Source organism: Strix aluco, chromosome 12, assembly GCF_031877795.1.
Source record: "Strix aluco isolate bStrAlu1 chromosome 12, bStrAlu1.hap1, whole genome shotgun sequence".
Lineage (NCBI taxonomy): Eukaryota > Metazoa > Chordata > Aves > Strigiformes > Strigidae > Strix > Strix aluco.
Window position 1 is genome coordinate 18,699,679 of NC_133942.1, and position 24,333 is coordinate 18,724,011.

Here is a 24,333-nt window from a genome sequence, read left to right on the forward strand (position 1 = left end):
GGCAGAGCTGGGCTGCTCTGCTCATTAGAGAAGGGCTGGCTCTGCAGAGGGGGATAGTACGCTCCGTGTGAGTAACTTGGCCTCTTGCAATAGGACAGCTGCAGTTTGCAGTAGTTGATGTTTTCAGATGCAGTTCGGTGTAGTAATATAATCTGCCTGCCAGCTCCATGTTCTTCCGTGCTCTGAAAGTCAGGCAAGGAAAATGGCTCCAAGAAATAGTGAGCGTACGGAATTTCAGAGAAGTTGGAAGTGCCGCTTTGTAAAACATACAAACACTGATTTTATTTCTGATTTCATTTCAGCAGAACAGAGTTCTGTCTAGTAACCCCAAGATACCAGGTTTTTTTCTGTGAAGCCAAATGTTTGTAGTCTCTTCACAGCTGAGAGTGATTTATGTCCCCCGAAAAAGGGGAGTAAGAGAACAGTAAAGCCCATAAAACAATTCTTGCATTTTTGTAATCCCTGCAAAGGAGAAGTTTCAGAGTTGTAACAGTCTCTGAGTTTACTGTAATACTAGTTTTGCTGTTTTCTTTGCTTGCTTATTGCTACAAAGCACTTCTGCACAGCACTGGGATTGCTCTCCCTTCAAATCTGGTAACGACCAGGTGGCTCAGTATGTGAAACTGTAAGTCAGTACAAGTCTGTATTTCCAAAATTAAACTGATTTAATTAACACACATGAGGAATAACTCACTGGTAGCAGAAGGGTTTTAGAAATGTTTTGCAACCCGTGATTATCACTTGCTATTGTTCTGATTTTACGTAAGTAATTGGTGAAGTCTGTGCTGTAATCTCCGTGGTGCGTCTCAAATGAGGAAGCTTTTTCAGTAACTTTACTTTTATAATTGAACACACTTTTCTCCTTTTCTGAGCCAGAGCTGCAAGAGGATTTGCCTGGTACCTCATTTCTTTGCACCCCAATTTAGCAAGTCCTTTAAGCATGAGTTTAATGCAGAAATGCCCAGTTCATGTTCAGCAGAGTTTAAGTGTGGTCTTAAAAGTAAACATTTCTTACAGTGCCCTGCCAAATTGGGACAATAGTTAAAGATGGACATTTTTCATTGAATTGGGGTGTTAGGTTGTTCCATTAAATTCAGTCTTTGTGTAGGCAAAGAACCGTCTGTGGTGCAGATGCTTTCCAAAATCACTAGTTTCCTGGGGCTGAAAACATTGCTGACTGCTATGGCTTCAGTGCCAGATCGTGGCAGCTGTATGTAAACAGGGTGCTTATACCCATGAGAATGTGTAGGCTGAACCCCTTTCCTGCATGCACCCGTGCCGTTATTGTGAGCTGGGAGCGAAGTGCGCAAGGCTCTGAGTCCCCCTTTGGTTACTTCATGTCTTCCAGTATTTATTGGGAATGTGAGCAGGACACAGCTGGGGACGTTCTGGTGACCAGAAGGTTGCCACCACACTGGCAGGTGATGCTATGCATATTTTAAATTTTATTTCTGGCTAAGCAAATCAGTGGTTGAAGAATTTATTGAAGTAATGCTGATGTTTCTCCCCCTGTTCTTCCACCCCAAAACAAGCAACAAATTCTTTTGATTGCTGTCAGGGTGCCAAGCAGTAGGTTTAGGGTATGTCTTGCTATGGTCTGGAGAGGAGAACAGTTTACTTTGTAAGTGCTGGCACAAGATTAACATTTAAAGGGGAATTCAAAGACGCTTCAAGGGCAGTGAAAGAGGACCTGATGAGAGATGCTGCAAAAGCGTGGGAGGAGCAGTGATTCAACAGGATCTGTTTTTGTGGCTGAGTATTGCTGAACTTTAAGATTATTGTTTGAAACATGTAATTGATTGATCATCATGATTAGAAAGATGGTAAGCTGCTTCTGGCCACAGCAGAGGAGCAGACTGGGAGTGGAGGAACGGGAGAACCAGGTGTGAATGTGATGGAGTAGGAAGAGTTTGTGTTTCTTTCTTCCCACCTACTCACCCACTGCATGCTCCAGCTTTACTGACTTCCTAGTGTGTTCTCACATCCCTGTGAAGACTTGTATTTTCATTCGTTGGCTCCCTCATCTCCTTTGTTTTGTATGTATCCAACTCTGAATACAGAAGAGAGGGAAGTGGCTTTGTCCATATGGTAGAAACAGCTTTTTATTGTCTCTGGTATCCTGCTCGGAAATTGGACGTCCTGGGAGATGATGTTCATGTAAACAGGCCTGTGAGGAGGAGAAAGAAGAGATTTCAAAGAGATTTGAGATGATTTGGTAAGATAAGAGAAGAAAACAATTCCCTCCCCTAGCAATCCTGATATGGAGGTGATCCCAAAAATTATAGGGGCCGTAAGCCCTGAACAGCCTGGTGTGGTTGGTAAGTGATTATGATAGATGAGCTCCGTTTCAGGATAAATTTAGAAAATGCAGATAAGTGATTTCCCAGAACTGCTGGGGTTTTGGCCTCAGGCATGGGTTAGCTGAATACCCAGTTAGGATACTCATATTTAGTCTCTGGAGCAGATCTGCTAGAAGTAGTGACGTTCATGGTAGGGATTGAAGTTTGAAGAGATTACTGTAGGGGAGGACTTTGTAAACTGCTGTGTCAGAGGCAGCCAAAGCGATGGCTTCATCTTTGGGTTGTGTTACAGAGTCTGTGGTCACGCTTGCTTGCAGCATGTGGAGATGTTCTGCAGAGACAAGTCTTCCTTCCATATCACTTATTCTGATCTGAGATGCTTTTTTTAGCTCTAAAGAAGACATTGCTTGATAAAGTAGCCTCCATGACTGTGTTTTGTATTTAAAATGCAACAGATGGCATCTGTTTTCACTCTTGAGTGCATTTCATAGATACACCTTAAATTTATTTTGTTTACTGATGAGACTCCAAGTTGACACCGAGTTCTGTGTTGGACCTACAGCTCCACACTCTGAGCAGGGTATATTTCTTGTTAGATAAGACTACGGAAATTAAACAAATGGAAAAGTGCATTTAATAACAGACAGTTATTCTTATGGAATAGACATCATACTTTTTGGCAAATATAGTTGATGACTGTTTGTAGCTGCATTTTTTTTTTTTTTTCATGTATCATTAATATTGGGGCCTAAGAAATGCTTGGGTTTATGAGTGCAGCCCCTTTGTGGTAGGAAATACTGGATGTGCTCTCTTAGTATATGTGCATCTGCAAATAGTTGTTGAAGGACCAAGGCAGCTTTTCTGTCTTGATTGGTTTCCTACTGTATAGTGTGTTGATCAATGGACTGAGAAGTTAGCATTAAATATTTCGAATCCAGTTGTTAAATATTTAAGCTGATATTGAAGGGTAGGTTATGCAATCCTGAAATCAGTTCAGTGTCCAAACCCACTGCAGTTCTGATCTAGTATTTTCAGTGTGATATTGTAATAATAGTAATAAAAAGAATGTAAAATTAAAATTCAGTTTAGTTTTTGTTTGCCTTTACAGATAAGAGCATCTAAATTCTAGCATGGTCTAGCTTTTCATTGCAGCCATAATGCTTGTGGCTTTGTTTAATTTTAAAAAAAATAGAATTAAGGTGACTTTTTCTTCTTTAGCACATGAATCTAGGAGCTGGTGCTTTCAGAGTAAACCCACAGCTGTTGTCAGGCTTGCAGTAAGATCGTAAGAGCTGGCAACACTACTGAGTTTGTTTTGTTTCAGCCAAAGTCCATCTCAGAAATCTGGAGGGGATATCCCCAGGAAATAACACCTTGAGTTCCCACACTGCCTTTCTTGCCCGTTTGTAAAACTGGGATAAATCTTCCTAACACAAGGTTTTGCTTAACCCACTAAAGCTTTTTTGTTTGTCTTCTGATCTCTTCCCCCCTGCTCTTCCTCTCCCCTCCATTTAAAACCTCTTATCTCCGTACCAGAAAACATGCCTGCCCAGAGCACTGGCACCACCTGATTTCAAGCCCTTCTTACCAAGCACAGTTTCTGCAGCTTTTGAAGGCGGGCAGAGCTTTTACTCGTTTTTTTTGGTTTTCCCTTTCTCACTTATCTTCCCTCTTCTTAAAAATATCTTGCCCATATCTGCAGGAAGCCAGGAGCTGCACTGTGTCGTTGCAGGCTTTCCTCTCCCTCTTTCCGCTGCTCACTGGCCACGGGGCCATCTTATCCGCTCCCCCGCGAGATGAGAAGAGATTCAGCACACGAGTACACCACGGCTCCTCTTTGCCAGGGATGAGTTTGCTCAGGCAATGCCAGGAGGTTTAAAAAAACACTACCTATTGTCTTGTCTTACATGCTGAATGGGCAGGAGGTGATGCTGCGGTTTGAGCAATCTAATCAGCTCCCAGATCGAGCAGGTCATGGCCTGAGAGTATTTTGAGGCTTGTTTGCTTTTCGTCTTGCCCTGTTTGGGGTTGGCATCCTTCTTTGAGCCACCTTTCCGCAGATAAAGGACTGGTTGGTAAGTCTGTCCTTTCTTGAAGCCAGCAATTTCCCTTCTGCGTTTACCTCCATGGGACAGAAGAAGCCGGGACTGGAGCTGGAGGACTTCTTCCAGGCTTTTTCAGTGGGACACGGCATGATTGTGCCGAGCGTGGAGCTAGTGAACACTGTCAACCTTACTGAGCAGTCCTTGCTTTTCTAACCAAGCAAGATACTTTCTTCTGCAACAGTTGGGTTCCGAGATGATGCCAATGAGATTTTCAGTTCACTGGTATCTTTTACATATTTTGATGGGAAGCTGTTGAAAAGGGGAGAGTAAGAAAGAATTGCCCCAGGATGGTTAAACCTCCTAAGAAGACAGATTTCCCTTGTCGCTGACAAACTGCAGCAAACTGAATTTTTATGCTGAACAGAAGCAGATTTTCAGACTTGTCGAATGCTGGAGTTTCTATGTACATTTTTGTTAATAAAACTTCAGTAAATATTTACATATCTGTTTTTATATCCTAGTAGTCCAGCGTGGGTATGCCCTTCTATATAACCACCAGAGAAATTCCTAATCTGTACAAAATAAGCATGTTTCACAACCAGTGAGTACAAAATGCATGACTGCAAAGCTTTTTTTTTCTTGGAGGAAAGCATGTTTTTATAATCTCAGTAAAACCCAGGACTTGCAGTGAGACACGCAGGAAAGACACAAATGGTTGAGCTCAGTGTAGGCCTTGGAAGTGATTGGTTGAACAACAGAAATAGGGGTGTGCAAACAAGTTAACACTTGCAAATACTCATTTGTCCTCTCTGCTGCAGACCATTAGTGCCAGGATGCAGCAGTATATGAAAGGAAGGATTTGAAGGAGTCAGTAGATTGAGCCATCTTACTGCTTGATTTTGTGCCACGTAGGTGACTGCTACTAAAAATGAGAGCTTGGAGTTGTTTGGCTAGATGTGAGAAAAATCTAGGTTTCTCAAAGGGTTTAAAGCACTTTACAGAGTGCAATACAGATTGGCAGCTTGAATATGAAAGGAAATTGCTGTCTTTGTTAGCAGAAGTGATTATTTGATCCTTCTGGGCCTGTGAAGGTGAAGATGGCAGGTTGCAGGAGGGGTGGGTGTGCTCACAGTGTTTCAGGGGACTCTGCCTGTCATCTTGCTCCAGATTTTGAGGCTTTTGAAGTTGCTGAGGGTCCTTTAAGGCTCAAGTTGTGCAGGCTGCTTTGTGGGTGCCGATTTGAAGATGCCCGTAAGTGTCCTTGAAGCTGATGAGAAAGTGGAGCAGACTCATCGTGCTCAGTTCTTTAATCCAGCTGATGTTTTCACCATGAGTGGGTGAATATGGGTTTTGTGCTGACTGCCTCGTTGTACTCTGAGAGAGCCCCTGAGTACAGTGGTTTCTCATATATGACAGCTGAAAAGAAAAATACTCCAGACAGAAAGGTCTGTGTTTCCTTGTTAAAGGAAGGTCATTTCTTTAGTCACTTGTAATGGCTCAGTTGACTTCACTGCCTCCATGGATTTATACTAATCACCACCAAAAACTGGATGCTTCCTTCTGTTTCTCTATGAAAATACTGATTTTGTTTAAATCAAGAGTAATTCCACTGAAGTCAGTTGGGTTACATAGTGATGAATGTTGGAAGACGTAGTTTCGCTTTGTCTAAATTTCCTTGCAGATTTAACCCAAAATGAGTCAGAGAACCGGGTGGGTGGTTGTGCTGGGGCAGAGTGGAGACAACTGCTGCCACCACCGTTGTCTGCACAGGTTTCTCTGCCATATGATGAACCATCCAACCGTTTCCCCACCCTGCTCTGCCCATTCCTGAAGCCAGTCATGGTATCATTTGTTCGTTATGACTTTGCTTTTCAAATTGCATGGCTTCCCAGAGAGGTAGCCCTGTGGTTTGCTAGGTGAACACTTGCCCATTAGAAAGGTTTGCTACTTTTAAAGTAAGAAACCAGTTGCTAAAGATGCTGAAATCTTTGTGTGATTTCACCTGGTTGACGGTGTACATTTGCTGTATATGTACGTTCTTGAATCCCCGATTACTTGCATACAGTCAGAGCTGTGCTGCAGAGGGACATCTGGGGATGCCTGTTGTGATGGGCTGGTCTCCGCGGCAGGGAGGGGACGTGCTCTCAGCTGGGGCTGGCTGTTGGTAGCTGCAGCCCTACTTGAAAGGAAAATGGAGAAATTTCAATTTCTCACACCTCTGAGCAGATCAGCATAAGCCCCCATGTCTGCTCAGCTCCACATTTCTCTGGGGGGATGCAGTGCTTGGAGGGGTGCTGTGAGAAAGGCTCTGTCCTGGAACAATTAAAACAGATTTTGGGTTTCCTGACTCAGTTCTGATTCAAAATGAAATCCGTAAACCTGAAGCTTTAGATGAACACCTTCATAAGATAAATGTTTCCTCACTCCCTTAAAGAGGCCATGTAGCCTCTGTGCAGCTCAGTGAGACCTGAAGAATTACTGCTTTGAGTCGCAAGCCTGTGCAAAATCAGGGTTTGATATTTGAAAAGAGATGACTGAATAGAAATTTCTGTTGAATATGTGTAACTGCTGAGTTATTTTTTCATTCTGATCTGCAACAGCATCTTTCTTTCTTTTCTTTCCTTTTGATTGTTAAAAAGAAAATCTGTGATAGTGCTGCAGAAGGACAGCTGTCCCACAACACTGAGAACATCTTGCACAGAAGCACTTTCACAGGGCAAGCTAAATTCATTTCAGGAGTGAAAAGATTGCTACGATTTGATTGATAGCTGTTGGGTGTTTGTGAAGCAGCATGCTGGTTTTGGTGTAGAAGTTGTAGCATCTCATGATAATCCTCATTCCTTCTAATTTGTCCCTCTGCAGTTCTGTCTTTCAGGTGTCTGTTGTTCTGCAACAGCTGCTTTGGTGATCTTCACCTGAAATAAATTCCATTTTAAAAAGCAGTGTGCCCTTTGCTGCTAGTCTCTCATAGTCTGGGGAAAAAAAGCAGATCTCTCTACCTGAGAAGGACCTTGTGAAATAAAGCTTGTGGCTGACGTTAACTCTAAATCACATTAATTTTCATGACCAAGAAGCATGCGTGTGTATTTGTCTGTCTGGCCCCGGAGCCGGTGCTCTGTTTTGCTCGGGCCGTTGATTAGATGACTGTCCAGAGTGAAGAACAGCGTGCGTGTCCTGCAATGCAGCATCCTTCCTCGCCTGCAAATTAATGTGTGCTTGTTTTATTGCAGAGAGGAAGCCAGGGAACCGGACTCCTGGAGCACCTTGTCTCACACCGTGCACTCGGGGGACTACAGCGTGAAGCACCACCGCGGGCTCGATGTTTACATGCTGACGGCTGAAGCCAAGGAAGGGGTAGCAGCCAGCTTGGAGAGTGACATACGGCACCTTCGGATGCACATGCAGAGCCACCAGCACATGGTAAGGAAAAAACTGAGATGATGAAAGAGAAGCGGAGCTGGCTGGTTGCAGCCTGGCACCTGGGGAGGACTTCCATACGTAGGCACCCTTCGGGGGGTGTATTTACCTAGACATTTTCTCTGGATGTCATTATCAAGCATCCAGGCAGACACCTGCCTATTTTCTTCTCGTTTGAGCATGGAGAGATCTCATAAAACTGTATTAGGCAGCAATTTTCTCTCTCAGAAGAGAAGCAGATTGAGGGTGTGCAATGCCAGCTCTGCTTGGCCTTGTGGGCTTTCTCTGCTCCCAGCTCCTGCCTTCTCCATTAGGTTGGGACCTGCTTGGATGGGCAGGAAAACCTCCCTGTAGGCACACCGTCCCTCCGGAGTGTCCAGCAGCCGTCAGGCAGCACAGGACAGGCTCTGCAGTGAGGGTGGGTTTGTGGGGAATGAGCATGATGGGTATGTCTCTGTTCAGATGGGAAGTTCAGGGTCAGAGAGGAGACTGAGGGAAAGGTCTCTGGGGCAGGTGATTCAGAAAACAGCCATTTCCTTAGCACCTTGATGTAGGACTCGGAGGCTGTCCTGCCCCGGCCACACAAGATATGTGTCCATAGTGATCCCCTCACTGCACTCCTCTCAGACCCCACAGTGGGATTTTGAAAGGGCTTCCTCTTGCTGCTTTAAAATCGATGCTACAGGGTCTCGGTTGAGATGGGAAGGGGAAATAGCAGGACACTTCTGTGCCACTTCTAAGAAACACCTGCCTGTCTTGCCAGCTGGCATCACTGGTGGATGTTCCTTTCTCAGCTCGTACATCTGCTTTACAGAGGTGTGGGATCTAAATAATGGGATATTTTTGTTCCTTTAACTAAGGAAGGGGAGAATCGTCTGCAGGCAGTGGGCTGGGGGGACATTCAGAAGTATGGGCCACGCTGAGCCATTTTCACCCTTCCCTGGGTGCCTGAGATGTTAATTACTCCCAATCTCAACAGGAACTGGTGGCATGATTGGCAAATTGAGGCTAACCGTGAAATCTCTTCCCCTTTCCATCAAAAGACACTAAAGCATGGCCAGCATATCTAGCTCACTTCTTACTTGCTCGTGCGAATGCCAGATGGGTACATTTTGCCTGACAATGAAATCAGAAAAGGCTATGTTTAGACCTTTTCTTTCCAGCACTGTTTCACTTCTAATCTGATTTGAATTTGGAAGGCAGCCCTGTAATTATTTCATTTAGGTTCATTTTGGGTCAGTTAAAAGCCAGTTGGCTTCCTTTGGAGACGGCTCTATTTTTCAGGCTATCAGCAGAGTGACTTCACCGTGAGGATGCTGGGGCTGCCGCGGCCCCTCCTTTTGAAAAACTTGCTTGTTCCCAAGCAAGCGTTGCTGTTGTCTGTGTCTGCCGATCTTGGCTGTGTTGCCTGTGTCTGTCCATCCTGGCTGGGAACCAGCAGCACTGTCTCTGTGCTCTGCTGTGGGGTTATAGCCACCAGACGGCCAGCACGCCGTTTGATCCTGTTTGTTTGGCCTTGAAAAAAATAGCTGAAGCCTGCGGGTACCACTGCATGCAGAACCGTGTGTCCTATCCCTGGTGCTACGCGATGATGGAGATGCCATGCTCCTGCCTCCAATGCTAACCCATCTTGGGATGCTTCAAAAACAGGGAGCTAAGGTGTAGGTGACAGCATATATGTGAGATGGGTAGCAGGATTATTTTAAATAGGGGATTCATGGCAAACACCAGAAGTACATTTAGCGGTCTGTGATTCAGTGATTCAACGGCAGTGCTCATCATTTGCAAGCCTCAGAGTGTGGAAGGACAAGTAAACGCAGTATCCTTAGTGTAGCAGGGATGATGTATATGCAGTACCCAGAAGTTCCTTGTGATGCATCAATTAACAGATTGGCCATTTTAATATTCAGGGAGAAAAGGCTTATTTAAGCTGACATTTTTGGTATGAAATTCTATTTCTCTGAGAACTAGGGGCTTAAACAAAATTTGCAGGGACCTGTTTAAGTTAGGATTCTAGGATGCATATATTTTTTTGGAGTCTTTTTATGAATGAATGCAAAAAATAACATATTTGAAATAGTTCATCGGAGTTTTGTATTTGTGGAGAGTCGCAGGCACTTAGTGAGAAACCAGCATGACCTCTGAAAGTTAGCGGTGCAAAACCCCAGGCAAATCAAGGGAGCTCTGTGGGGTGTATGTTGAAGGACTGAGGTTGCTCGTTAATTTAACAAGTCGCTTTTTCTAAGATGTGAACATTGATATGCTGCAGAGAATAAAGAGATATTGAAACAGACGGTTCTTTTTAAGTAAAGGTTTGATTGTATCAAACTGTAAAAGCTTGGGAGATCCTTGACAAAGCAGATGCTCTGGAATGAAAATGCAGATTAGACAGGAATTGAATATGTTCCTGCTGTTCCATGATAATACATGTATTAATTTTAATAGTATGTCATCATTTTCAAATTTTTTTTTCCATTCAAGAAATAAATTTCAGATATTTAATTATGCATGCAATTCTCAGAAATAGATGATTAGTTCAGTCCTAGGAGTAGGAGACAAGTGGTGGTGTTTGGACATCATCAGTGAGTTTCCCACATCTGAAGTAGCATTTCCATCAATATAGAGAAAATTGAGCAATGCTGATGAGAACTGGGGAGTGCCATCAGGCAGGGATCTGAAGTTGCTCTTACACAGCATTTGCTCAAGCCCTTTGGGACTAGGCTGGTATATATTTGCATTATTTGGTAGAGTGAATTCTGCTGTTTACTGATCTTGAATTTAAGTGCACTCAAGAAATATGCCTACAGCTGCTTGAAGGCAATTACAAAGATTACAGTTCTTCTCATGGTGGCAGATGGTGTAACAAGTGGGTAGAGGGACAAATTTCAGCTTCAGGGTATTCAGGCTGGCCATTAGGAAAAACTTCATGGGAAGGTGGTGTGGCATGGGAACAGATTGCCCAGAGAGGTGGTGGGTGCTCCATCATTGGAGGTTTTGGGGTTTTGGCAAGAGAAAGTCATGGTTGACCTGATGTTGCATTGGTGATAGTTCAGCTTCAGGCAGGGGGTTGGACTACGTGACTTCCAGATGCTCTTTCCAGCCAGCGTTTATGTCATTCTAATAATTTCAGTATTACTGAATCAACATATAGAATACTCACTGCAGTATGTTTGTAACTCTGTCCCAGGCGACACCGGGTAGAAATCACAGGTAGAGGGAGCAGGAGTCGCATGGAATAGGATTTGTAGATACAGATCTTGTACGTGATGGAGATGGTGTAAATGTGTGACAGAGCAAAGTAATCTTTTCTTATTTTTTTTTCTTGCTACAGAGTTTAAAGCAACAGACAGAGCCTGTACTGGGAGGTTCTGGAGATAGCTGTGCTAAAGGAGCAGAGCCAGATGGTCACCCGAGAACTACCTCTCAGAGCCTAGAAGAAATGGAAGGAAGGCAGGAAAGTCCATCTGATCTTGTTCACCTGGACACTGAGCAGCTCTCGGACCAAACCCACCAGGAGGAGGAGTGCAACATCAGGAGTTTAGGAGCTTCTAATGAGGCGCCAGATGACTTGCTGAGCCTGGGGGATGCAGAGAGCCCAGAGTGCTTCTGTGAAAGTAAAAATACAGTGACACTGAGTAAAACGGAAGAGGAGGGGCAAACCTCTGCTGAAGGCTCTGGGACTATATCAGATGAGAAGGGCTGCACAGTGAGTCTGTGTGCAAGTATAAACGGTGCCGTAAATCTTCCATCCTGTGGAAATACAAATGAGGAAGCTGGAATGACATCTGCTGGAGTTGTTCTGGATCAAGCTGGCTTGTGCAGTAAAGATAGTCCCCATCAGGAAACACAAGCTGCCGAGGAGCGTGCAGCTGACAGTACTGTTGCTGTGGTTGAAACTGCAGGCGAAGCCCCAGCTTCCTTGGAGGGCGTGGATGTGGCTATGGGCCAAACTGAATGCAGGAACTGTACAGGGACGGCTGAGAGGGCTGCGGGCCAGAAGCAGGTAGAGGATGGGATGGCTGAGGCTGGTAAGAGGAGGACTGCAAACCTAGAAGAGCAATCGTCAGCTGAGGACGAGTCAGCCAGTGCTGCTCAGCCCTTACTCGGTCATTTTAATGGCACTGAGTGTGCAGATGGGGAGGATGCAAATGTGGGAGCAGTACCGGCGTGTGACGGTATGGATGTAGATGGTGCTGGCGATGTCTCTGTTGACCTTTGCAAGACTGGTGATAACAAAGAGACTGGAGCAGACTCAGGCACTGATCAGGTAAACAGTGGCTTCTTGGAAGGCCAAGGTGATGCCCCTGTCGCAGCGAGGCAGGATGTCTCTGCGAGCCCCAGGGCAGCGTTACCAGCAGTGAATGGGATGAAGGTTCCCGTGTGTGCATCAAAACCTGGTCCTGGTTTGGAAATCCACGGCAGCGGTAAGAGTGGGGAGCAAGAAGGGCAGGTGGAAGCAGGTTGCACAGATGGGAAGGCCAGCTCGCCCTCACTGGAAGGCAGTGTGAAAACTGATGGCCCTGATGCTAAACCTGAAAATGGTGAAGTTGGTGGATCCAGTCAAAGCAGTGCAGAACCTGCATGTTGCCAGGAGAGCGGTAAGATCACTGAACATGCGGCTGAAGCAATGGAGGACAGTGAAGCCCCGCTAGCAGGAACTGATACCAGCAGCAGCAGAGATGGAGGAAGCGCTGATTCTGCAGACAGAGGTCAGGAAGTTGCTAGCTGTTGCCCTTCTGCTGATCAAACTGTCGTTAAAGATGAAATGGGCGACAGCTTCAAACTGGACACTGCTCAAGAGAGGACATGTGAGCCTGCATCACTCCCTCCAGAGGATGCAAGCACATGCCTGGCAGAAAAAGAGCCTGCACAAACCAAAGTAGAGGTAGCAGAAAGTGCTTTGGAGCAGGAGGAGCTGGGTGGTGAGATGAAATCACTTGCTCCCCTACCCAGAGAGGGGCCAGCTGTGAGTCAGGAGCAAGATGCTGCAGTGGCACCTGCCGGGCAGGAGGCAGCTCTACAAGGTAATGACCCTGGATTAGCTACGTGTGCCAAGGGCGCAGACTATGTGGAGGATAATTTAATAGGCACACCCTCTGCAATTCATTATGAAAAATCTGAACAAAACCAGGAAGCAGTGGTGGTGGCGGCAGGCTCAGCAGAGCTCGCCCAGCAGCCCGGTGGGGAGCATGGCGGGGTAGCTGCTGGAGCTGGCTGGCCTGGGGACCGTGCAGGGGACGAGGGCTCTCTGGAGCAGGGCCTCTTGCAGCAGGGTGAAGGACCCAAAGCTGAACCTGAGCAGGAGGCTTGTGCAAGTGGCAGGGAGCAGGTTTTGTCAGAGAAACTTCTTGCTGCTGTTGTGAAACCCTCTGTCTGCAGTCAGGGGAGGCCTGTGGCAGGTGGCAGTGATGTGGATGCTGGGCTGAAAGTCCACGCCGAGGAAGCGTGCAAGACCGGGGCAGTGGGTACAGTAGAAGGCACCGTGCGTAGACCTGCATCAGCAGGCGAGTCTCCGGGTGTGGAGAGTGACCCTTGTCTGGATGAGGGGCTGAACCAACAACATGATCCCAGCCAAACCCTACAGCGAATCTCCCCGCGCAGCAGCACCCCTGAATTAAAGGATGCTTCAGAAATGGGAGCCCTGAGCGATGCCTGTGAGGGTAAGGAAGTTTTAAGGCCGGTGACAATAACCCCCGTCGCAGTGTATCCAGAAGAGCAGGAGGATACAGAAAGCATGCTTCCCCGGGCAGCGCTTCAGCCCATCGCAGAAGAGCCCACGTGCGACAGCGACTCCAGCACTGACACTGTTTGTCCAGCTGGGGAGAGCGATGCTGGTCCCCCTGCGAAAGCAGCTCAGGGGGAGGTCTCGGCCAAGTCTGATGGAAAGCAAAGCCGAGCTGTACCCGAATCACCCTTCTTGCCGTGTTCGTGCCGTTTACATGCTGTTGAGTCACTGGAAAATGTGGGAGTAAAGAGTTTGGTTTCGGTAGATGATGGCTCCTCTCTGGATAAAGTTCCTAAAATGGTAAAAAGTTTTGATGCGGTGGTTTTTGCAGCAGAGACACCTTGTTCCCCTGAATTACCAGCCGCAGAAAAAGCAGGACTTGAGCCCCAGCCTGCAGTGGATGTGGGAGCCAGCCTTAATGGAGAAGTGGATTTAAGTTCCTTGACAAAGAAGAGGAATGTCAGGCTGTCAGTGCAACAAGCTGATCCTGTTACAGGTAGGAAAAATCAGTTGGTTTCCTACTTTTCAGCTTTTTCTTTGTAGATGTGACTCCAGCATCTCATCAGCAAAGGAAGGGAAATAAGAGCAGGAGGCCTGCCTTGCAGAGGAAGTGTAGGTGTTTGGGGCTTTTATTCTGAGAAAGGAGAAATCTGAAGTTACATATTAAAACTTTCAGTTCAGATACATGTTGCTTGGCTGGCAGTGGAGGTAGGGACAGGACATCATCTCCCATGAATTTGTGCAGAAGAATTTCTAGCATGTGAATCCTCCCTGGAGAAGGAATGAATGGGAGGGAGCTATTGGGATTACTGTATCTTCAAGTTATACTCTTTCATGTGGGCATGAGGGTTTATTTGCTTCGTGCTATTCCTTCCCTTCTTGCCTTTATTTTTGCTATTGTGGAGTCAGAGGGTACAATGGGGCTCTCTTGCATTTTCTTTGCTCGTCTACTTGAAACAGCTGCCAGTGTCCTTCTGAACTGTGCAAAGCCACTTCCTAATTGGTGGTATTAGGTCATTTAAAAAAGCCAGCAAGCCCTACCCCCCACCGCCTTTTCCGGGCTGCAAAGCTTTTTTATCGGTCAGAGCAGCCGGTGGTGTTTTCCAGTGCATTTAAGCAATACTGGAACTCAGATGATGTGTTTTGCTTGTTGCTGTCGGCTGGGAAGCGGGACCGGCGTTCCCCGCGGATGAGTGGTGGTAGGGGAGAGCAGTGGGACTTGGGGGACAGCGTAGACGTCTGGTGCCCGTGCGACAGGAGCTAATAGAAAACATCACCAGGTAACCCCAAAAAGGGAAATGAAGGGATAAATTGAATGAAAGAGAAATGGGTTTGTTGCTTCAGCCTGGAATTAAATCATAGGTGAATTTGCTACTGAAGCATGGAGCTAATCTGATCTTTATATTCCACCTGTTCAGGCAGCTGTTAAATGGAAGCAGCTGAACTCTTTCACTTGCCATTTTTTTCTTTGCTATGAGGAAATGATACAGTGCTTCTTGCTTTCCCAGCACTGAACAAACAAACAAACAAAACATTAAAATGGAAAAAAAAAATCTGCCATGATACATGTCGTGAAGTTGTAAAGCTACAAAGCTATTTCATTGCTTTAATGCTGGGAGCTGTTTCTTCAGTCTAAATGGAGAATGGGGTGATGACAGAGGATTTGTTCTGATGTGTAACAGCAGAATAAATGAGGGCAGGGGGAAGGATTGATTATTTGGGGGGGGTCAGTGGTGGGTCCAGCAAATCCTTTTCTTGTTGAGTTCAGGATTTTTAGAAAGTTGATGTGTCGGGAGATAACCAGTAAACATTTGCCAGAGGTCGTTAGCAAATAAGTAGAAAGATTTAAAGGTGGATTAGAAAGCTGTTTTCAGAAAGAACCTATTTTAGTGCTGTGGCAGATTGACGGTTCAATAGGATGGGAGGGGCTGTAAGTCAATACCTGGCAGGGCTCCTTTCTTCTGGGAGCCTCCTGCTCTGCCAGCACTCTCCGTACAGTCCAGGTCTTTATCTCTGGTTGGATTCTTGGAGGCATGACGTTGTCTGGGGGAAGTTTTAAAAGGAGAAGGGACTAAACTGTCCAGTAAGATAGTGACTGCAGTAGGAAAGTAATATTAAGGCATCATTCTGTGTTAAGGTATGGAAAGGGGGTGAAAGAAAGAGGAGAGCCTGTTACTGATTTAAAATACGTAAGGTTTTGAGGCTGAAAGGTCTTGGAATACAGCAGTCTGACCTCTCCGTAAGGAAGAATTGTTTATTTGCAATGGGATGCTGCACAAATTTCGGTTGGAACATCTTCTCCTGAAGAACTCTAGGTTTGCTCTGAGGCAAAATGTTACAGAAGCCCAAATGAAATATTAGCTTAAAGCAGAGACAAGCAACTGCTATGAATCCAAGCTCACTATTTGAAATATTTCTGAAATTCGCCTCCTATAAAGCAGCATCTAGAACTCTGATATGTCAGTAATTCAAGAGAACAGATTTACTGTTTATTACTATTGCTGTGTACATTCCTCCTGTCGATGCCTAGGCTTTGGGTAGCACGTTTCATGTACTAACTAGTTCACTGTCAGCCTTCAACTCTTTGTGTCAATTCTTCTTTGCTGTGTCAGTACTGGGGAGTTTTCCCTGCAGCCTGAGTTTGTACAGAGTATTTTATAGCCATGCAGGAGGCATCAGTGCTCAGAATGAATTAGATCTTTTTTCGATAGACTACAATAAAGCCTTCCCAAAGGAAGTGTAGGTCACAAGGCTGTTTCTCAGAAACACCTTTGGTCAGAGGGCTTTATTGTCATGCTGATTTATCAGAGATGTAACCGGATGATAATTGCTGTTGCCGTTACTCTAAATCATTGGGCTCTTTAATTTTTTTTATTTATATTGTGAAATTGCTCCCAAATATATACCTGTTTATCTCCTTGCCTCCACTTAGTTTCAGCCTACCCCCAAACCAGAGACTTCAGAGGGCTAATTGCCTTATCCAGACAAATATCTAGTGACTGATAACAACACTGAAAGAAGGCAATGAAGCTAGAAGATTTTACTTTCATAAGGCAGCTCCTCATGCTGTTAGCTTTAGGCTCAGAACTGCATTACAGCTGAGTAATGGGTTCTGCAAGCACATTATTTGCAAGTCAGGCAGGTAGATGCCACTCATTAGAAAGCAGACAGTTAGGATATGAAATCATACCACAGTAGCCAGGCTGGGTGAGAAGGCATGTGTTTATGCTGACAAAACATCTCCGAGTAGCTGCAGCTTCTTGGCAGAATGAGACCCCAGCAAGGTTAGGTTGTATGGTTGGGGCATCTTAAATTATCAAATACTGTAATCACTGCTCCCTAGCTCTTCTCCTGGGAGAAATATCCCTAGTGTACCTCTTGTAGATCTCAGCATTTACAGAAAACAATCATTGCCAGGTAGCAGAATATCACCTTATTTTTGAATTTTACCTGTTTTCACCTCATTCTCATCAATGACTTTTTCCATATGGAAAAGCACTTACTACAATTTCCTTCCCCTGTTAGAGTAGCAGGATGAACTGATAATGAATGTCACTGACGATACCACACATGTGATAAGGTGCTCTGTGCCCAGACACCTCTGTGATAGCATTATAGTGCTTTTCATTTGAGATATGTTCCTTAATAGAAGTTTAGGAAGAAGTGTCAGAGTGCTAAAAATTGTCCCCTTGAATTTCTCCCTGAGGGCACATGTCTTCATCCCCTAGTTCTTACCCAGCATGGAGTATCACTACACCTCTTGCTTCTCCCATCCTCAGTGCACCAAAGGTTTCTTCCTTGCATGTTCTGTCTTTGGACCAAGATCTTAACCATCATGGCATTGCCATGACCCCAAGCAGATCTCGTCATGACCGTGTTCTCTGCTTTGCCAACAAATGGGACTCACAGAAATTTGTAGCATTACCTCCGATTTCTGAGAGTCTGCCCACAAACTCATCTAATCAAGATAAAATCATGCCAATTTGACTTAATGATGTTGGATTAGTTTATCAATATAATGTTGCAAAACCAGATAGTCCCAAAATCAAGGGTAGACATTAATGCCGTTGGAAAACCATTGGTGACAGCTGTTAGTGCAATTTCCCCATGAAGATGGGAGGCTTCTCTTGCTAAATCCCTGAACAGGTAAACTCACTGCAAACATGCTGCCCTTAAGAAGGCCTTGTCATCCATCCAGTGTTTGTTTTTAGTAGAAATGTGGAATTAGAGGGGGGTTTAGCCCTAGCACAGCCATTCTTTGTCTGGGTAGTTTTGGTCAAATCACTCCTCTAAAAGCATCCTGTGTGTCAGGAGAGTCATTAGCATAGGGTTGAAAGAGTATTAGGACATTGACTTTATGCCAGGAAAAAGTACACAGAAGAGAAGCCCGGAGGAGTGATGAAAACTTCACTGGGTAGAGAAAGCAGCTGGGACATGATGTTTGTACCACTGCGGTGGTGACACCATCACGGGACCATGAGGAAGGGGAAAATCAGCTGGACCTTGTAAACTCCAGCAGAAAACGGTTTGCTTTCCTAGTCCACGGACCTAACTGTCATCCTTAAGGCAGTGCAGGTGGGCTGAATTTTTGAAGCTTGTGATTTATTTTTTCAACACTTAAAATACCTGCTGAGAGAAGGCAAGGCTGGTTTCTTGCAGTATCTTGGGGTTATGGTAAGAAATAAAACAGCAAAAATTTTGGTGCTTAAACTAGATGAATGGGAGCCAAGAAGATACACGGGCAAATACATGCAGCTGTGCTCATCCTCACCTAGAGCTTTTCAGTTTTACCCTGCGCTCGCTGCTGTTTCATAGTTTCCTTCAGTTCCAGGCGCAATAGTTGTTAAAACTAATAACAAACAAGCAGCAAAGTCGGGAATGAAACCAGATGTTGGAAGTCAAATGGACTTGTTGAAGGGGTTTTGGGGTTGGGTTTTCTTTTTTTTTTTTTTTTTTTTTGAGACTGGTTTGAATAAACAGAAAAATATCAGCAGTGATGAAAGAAGTTTGTTTTTAAATTGCCTGTGCAAACTCTCTGTTTTCATAGGGAAGTTGGAAATGAAAACTGAAGACGAGGTGGATTTTCTGAAAGAGCATGAGAGTGCAGCCCGTGAGGAAGCGGTGAGTGCCACTTACGCATTGTTACCTTGTCCTTTTTCTGTGCTTTTTAAAGAAACGCCACTGCTGCTGTGGCTGGCTGCTTAACCTACTGGTTTCCTTTTTGTAGCCTTTGCAAAGCTGAACAGCATCCATCACTGTGACATTGTTTTAGCCTTTTAAAAATAGTGTGGGCTTTTTTAATCTTCGCATTTTTCAACGACTGGATTAAGCCACGTTTATGTTGTCTTGGTGACATAGAGATTGACCTAAAAGGTTCCTCATGAGTCAGGGCTGTACCAAGGTCTGTATATAATTTGATAAAAGCGATGCCCTGTAACATGCGTGGGGTTGGCGATGCTGCGTGGGGCTGGCAGCACCTCCCAGGTCCCCGCATGTGCGTGGTCCTGGCAAGTCTCTCCCTCCCCTCTCGCACTCCGAGGAGTTTTTGGCAGAGGGGACCATGGCTGCGGTTGGTGTTGGTGCATGCACAGACTCCGAGGTCTAAAGGCATCTCTGTCTGGGAGTGTTAGTGCCTTTGCTGGAAGAAAAATTAATAATGGGAAGACATACGGGGATCAAATGTGGGGGGAAACCCTGTGTTCCTAATGTCGGTTAAAAAGGTCATGCCAGGGATCAGAAATCAGTTGGTGTTGTTTTCTGTTGTGCTTTGCCATATTTAAGGGCTGTCTATGATAAAAAACCCACGTGAATATTGGGCTTGACAGGAACATAATTTTGGTTTAAAGCACTCCTAATACATATTCTGCTTTATCAGAGAGCTGGGTTTTTTGGTCTTACCTTTCCTAGCTGGATTTGCATTTGTTGCTCTATTTTATGTATAGTTTCTTGTTCCTGAAAAAGAAAGTGTTTTGTAAATGCTAAATTGCTTGCAGTCTGTGTTGGTGCACGTTGCCATTGAGCAGCTGTGTTTGTGTGTTAGCGTACCATTAGCTGTTAAAAGAGAAAATATTGCAGGGATGAGTTAACATTGCAGGGTGGAGCACCAAAAAACTTTGCTCATCCCACAGTAAAACTCTTTAGGCAGCAGAACAGTCTTGCCAAAGCTTGTAATAAAATCAGGTTTATTTTGTTTTTAGCAAGTTAAGGCTTAATTTCTGTAGCAGTTTGCTTGGTGAGTTAGCCAGGGACTAGAGCGAATAACTTTACAAGCTAAAATTTGTGCTGTCTGATAAGTCAGTCTTTTGTTACAGGAATGCATGAGTGTAAAGATGCTGATGATTTTTTTTTACCTACCCTTTATTAAAGATAATTTTCATGACTAATGCTTAGGTATCTGGTAGTAAAGTATCTTTAGAAAATGCAGATTAGGGCACTACCTTTTCCATTCAAACAAGGGAAAAAAGAAACATTTTGAATTTGGCTTCCATTTTGCATGTTTTACAGGCATTTTGATTTTGTGTGTGTGTGCTTTCTTCTCTTCTTCCTCTCCCTCCCACCGGGTCAAACACCTCTTTAGAAATCTGGCTTTTCTGGTGCAGGAATGGGAGTGCCAGGGGAATGGAAAGTTTGCTGCAGGACTGACAGGGTTTCCTGTTGCTAAGTTCAACAGAAACAAAATAACAACTGCACTATATTAAGGTCATTTAAAAAAAAAAATCAGTGGAAGACTTATAAATAGAGCTTAATTCACACGTGTAGGTTGGGTAGGGAGCTGGCCGGTGAAAGCCGTCGTGAAGTGTGCATCTCCTGCCACGTCCTGTTTCTGCTTTATTTAGTGCTGACTATTTTTGTAGCCAGAAGTCTTTCAGGTGCTCATTGCCTTCTCATTACAGAGCCATTTTGTGGTTAGTAAAAGCAGTTTTCTTAAGTTGTTGCAAACGGAAATGTTGTTAGGAGCTGCAGGTATTTAGCAGTCTCACTGGTGCTGTCAGCAACTTTAGACCTTGGGAACTGCATTAACTCCTGTTTTGTGAGTTGAGAATTTTGCACAATGTTACTTATAAATATGCAATGTGGAAAGCTGTTTATATGCACAGACTATTAAAAATGTTTTGGAGCCTAAAAAGTACATCTTCCTGTATAGTACAATCAGGCTGAGTGACAGTAAGCCTGAGCAGACTCACTGGAAAGAGAAGGGGGAAAATTCCTTGTTGTGAGTTGGATTCTGAAGACTGAGAACGAGCTGGATCTGTGATGCCAGTATTACATGTATAAGATTGCACATGCTTTCCCCTGTAGTTGTTTCAGAAGACTTTGCCTGAGAGAGGCTCTTGTGCATGTCATGGAAAAGCTGCAGCTGAAAAATGTTTAGGAAAATAATGGTTTATAGGGTTATAAGCACTGAAAAGAAAATAATGGAAAAATGTTTTTTCCAATTAAAATGGATTTTTAAAGTGTCTGTTCATTAAATCTCCAGAATGTTTTCTCAGAGGCTGTATTTGTTCAGCTATAGAAATTCTGTAAACAGAATTTCCCAAGCTCCTTTAATGCTGGGTGATGGGTATTCCTCCTGGGGAGACTCCCCTAGTCCTTATCTTCCTGCTTTGTTCGGGGATCTTGAGTTGAGCTGGGGCAATAACTATGTGTAGATGTGATCTAATAAAATTAGACTTTAGCATTTTTTAAATCTAATAAATTTAGATTCTTAATTCTGATGAGAAATCTGGTTTGGCTTCTGCATACTGTGCTATTAGAATAATTTAGAAATGGCACCTCGTGGCTTCAGGATTATGAAAGTAAAGCGACAGTTTGAAATGAACTGTACCCTGATACACTTCTCTTCTTGTGTTGATCCCAGAAATCAGTTATGATTCATTATTACCTGAATCTTTGTCTTCATGTGGCACAATCGATAAGGCTGTACTGCTGGGTTCATCCGACAGCTTCGGTTGTCTAAACCTGTGACTGACAAATTGTAGCTGCCTGACCCCGGAAACAGGATTCACTGGGAAATAGCCTTCTGGTTGAATTTATTAATTTCATTAGTTAGCTCCTATTGAATTTAATGCATCCTACCTTTACCACGTGAATTAGTTCTTAATTAATGTCTATATTTTCAGAAGTTGCAGCCTACCAGATAAACATGGCATTTCTAAATACCTTCACAGAGAATGAAGCTTGAAAAAGATTTGCGCTTTTATCTCTCCACTGATCCAAGTAGTGTAGTAATGTGTGACATATCAGCAAGATCACTTTCTGGGGGAAAACTTGCAATATTTTCAGTCATGATTTAGAAGATGGAACTATGTTTATAACACTCTCAGATGACATCAGGTTGGGAGGGGTTGCAGGCACTTGGGAGAACAGGGTCAGGGTTCAGAGTGACCTTAAAAAATTGGAGAGTGCATCCAGATAAGAAAGAAAAGCAATCGCAGTGTGCTTCATTTGCAAAGAAGAAATCAAAATGCACATTTACTAAGTCAGGTTTGAGCTGGAGAGGGATGGCTAGAAAAAGACTGAGGATTTTTAGTGGAGCACAAATGAATTGTCAGCAAGAGGCTATTGCAAAAGAGACAAAATCTTGTTTTGAGTCATATTGAAGGAGTGTCCTCCGTAAGGTGTGGGAGGTGACTTACTTGTGCGTGGCACTGCTGAGGCATCATCAGTGTCATTGAATCTGCTTTCGGGTGCCCTGCTCCAAGGAGGACACAGGCATACTGGAAAGTGTCCAGAAGGAAGCAAGGAGAAGGGATTAAGAAATATGAGAAGAGGTTGAAAGAATTAAATTTATTCAGTGCAACAAAAAGAAAACTATTGTGCAATCTAGCAGTCTGCCAACATGTAATAGTGGTTATTAAAATCCCAGATTTCCATGGCAGCTTAATTTACTGATTTGCTAATTTGCCAGGATGATTTAGGCTGGATGTTGAGAAAACATCCTGTTATCATCATGAAACTGTTGCAAGACCACCTAGGGGAGACTAGGAAACCTCCTTCCATGGGAGTTGTTACAGATAAGATAGATGATACTCTGTTGGGACAGAGCCCCAGGTCTGTTGTTGCCTGTTACTTTTGGTTTGTAGGCCCTCAACTTTGTGTTTCACTGAACAGGGAGAAGAGGAGGGAGCAGCTTGGCCAGAGTCTGGCGGGGTGTGCAAAGGAAGGGGACAGGGATGGCAGGACTGTAGCAGATGGAGGTGGGAAGAGGGGATGGGCTCGACTTGGTGGAAAAGGGCTTGTGGGAGAGAGTAGAGACCCACACAGCATTGAGGTGGGTGTTGGGATGGACAGTAGGTGTGAAGGATTTTTCCTTCCTCCACTGACTGTAGTCTTCCATGTTTCTCTTCCCTGGAGTCATCAGATAAATGGAGAAGATTATGGCCAACGTATACAGTGTCACCCCCCTCTAGTGGCTGGTCCTTAGGAGGAGAGCCTGGGGCCAGTGCTGGTTGTTGGTCAAGCCTCAGGTAGTAGAGAGATGCTTCATGGCTAAAAACTGCTGAACCTTGTTAGTGACCCAAGGCAAGGGGTCGTTATAGTTCTCCAGGCTCCAATTTATTTTCTTAGGAAATAACTCCTTTAACAAACCACTCACCCTAAGGACCTGCCAAAGTTCAGGTTGTCTGTGCACACTCCGAAGTCTGTTTTCTCCATCTGCATGTGTGTACATACGTACATACTATGGGATGGTGATTGCAAATCCCTGTTTTCCAAAGAGCCTGCAGAACAGTGTGGGAAGCTTCCCAACAGCATGGGCAATTTCAGAGTGAGTAGCCGAAGTGTTAGAAACAAATCAGAGCTGGGTCTGGCGGTGGAAAGTGTAGCCTTAACAATAGGCTGCATCCTCACCCTGCCTCTCTAAAATCACTTGTGTAACTCTCTCTTTGTAAACGTCCTGTAACTAGAGTAAACGTGGAAAAACTCAGCCAAAAAGGAGCCTGCCCTAAGCCTGGCGTTAGTGCTAACGGGTGACACACATATGCCCATCGTCTCAAGGCTCTGGGCTAGTCATCTGCGAGGCCATTTCTCACACCCACCAGCATCCTGTGTCTGCCCCGGATGCTCTCAAAGCAGAGGTTTGAGAGATCTAGGGAGGAAATTGTGTCAGACGGTCAGCCCCTGAGTAAATTCATCGCTGTGCAGAACAGATCACCCTGGGTTTCGCCATCTGCTCTGTGCATCACTGTGTAAGCTGTTCAGTCCACGGTACGCGCAGCGGGGAGTTAGAGTAAAAGCAGGGGTAAAGAAAAGAAAAGAAAAAGAAATTCAAACCAGGCTGGGATTCTTGTTTGACCTTTACTATTACTCATGCTTTGAAATCTGTAGCAGGAAGGTGTTTATACAGCTATTGTGGCAGGACTTTTTTGTCCTATCCTTAACTTCTCTGGGTGCTGCAGTTCCAATGCCTTTTTCTCCCGAATGCTGCTAATCCTCAGCTCGAGACAGTCGTTTCCAAGCTCAGTCACAGGATTCACGGATGTTAGTGAGAGAAGCAGGAACGCAGATGCAGAGCCAAATCCCCAACTCAGCGCAGAGATGCTGCTCCCAGGTTTGGCTCAGCGTGAGCCTGTGGCAGGACGGGGCAGAGGAAGGCACCCACGCCACCCCTACGGCTCGCTGTGGCCACAGGGCTTGTACTAGCCCTCACTGATCTCTAGAGATGGTGAGTGAGTTCTTCCCTACGCCTTGCCCTTCAGCCACAACAGACAGTGGTTTTTAGAGGGAAAGATTGCTGCGTGTAGCCCTGATACTCTGTTTTTTCATCATTTCCTAATTTCCTGTAATAAAATATCTGTCTCTGCCATCCTCCCAGTATCAGCTGCAAAGGGGATTTATCCCTCAACTT

At 44.7% G+C, this 24,333-nt stretch overlaps 1 protein-coding gene across 7 annotated transcripts in view; it reads left to right on the plus strand.

The window, feature by feature from the left end:
* AKAP13 (A-kinase anchoring protein 13) overlaps positions 1-24,333 on the plus strand; it is a 224,372-nt gene that overhangs the window by 108,638 nt on the left and 91,401 nt on the right. For all 7 annotated transcript variants that reach the window (XM_074837772.1, XM_074837774.1, XM_074837775.1 and 4 more), the window contains 3 exons: positions 7,576-7,765; positions 11,094-13,983; positions 18,535-18,608. In XM_074837772.1, the coding sequence (XP_074693873.1) occupies positions 7,576-7,765; positions 11,094-13,983; positions 18,535-18,608 (3,154 nt within the window). The remainder of the gene's footprint in view (positions 1-7,575; positions 7,766-11,093; positions 13,984-18,534; positions 18,609-24,333) is intronic.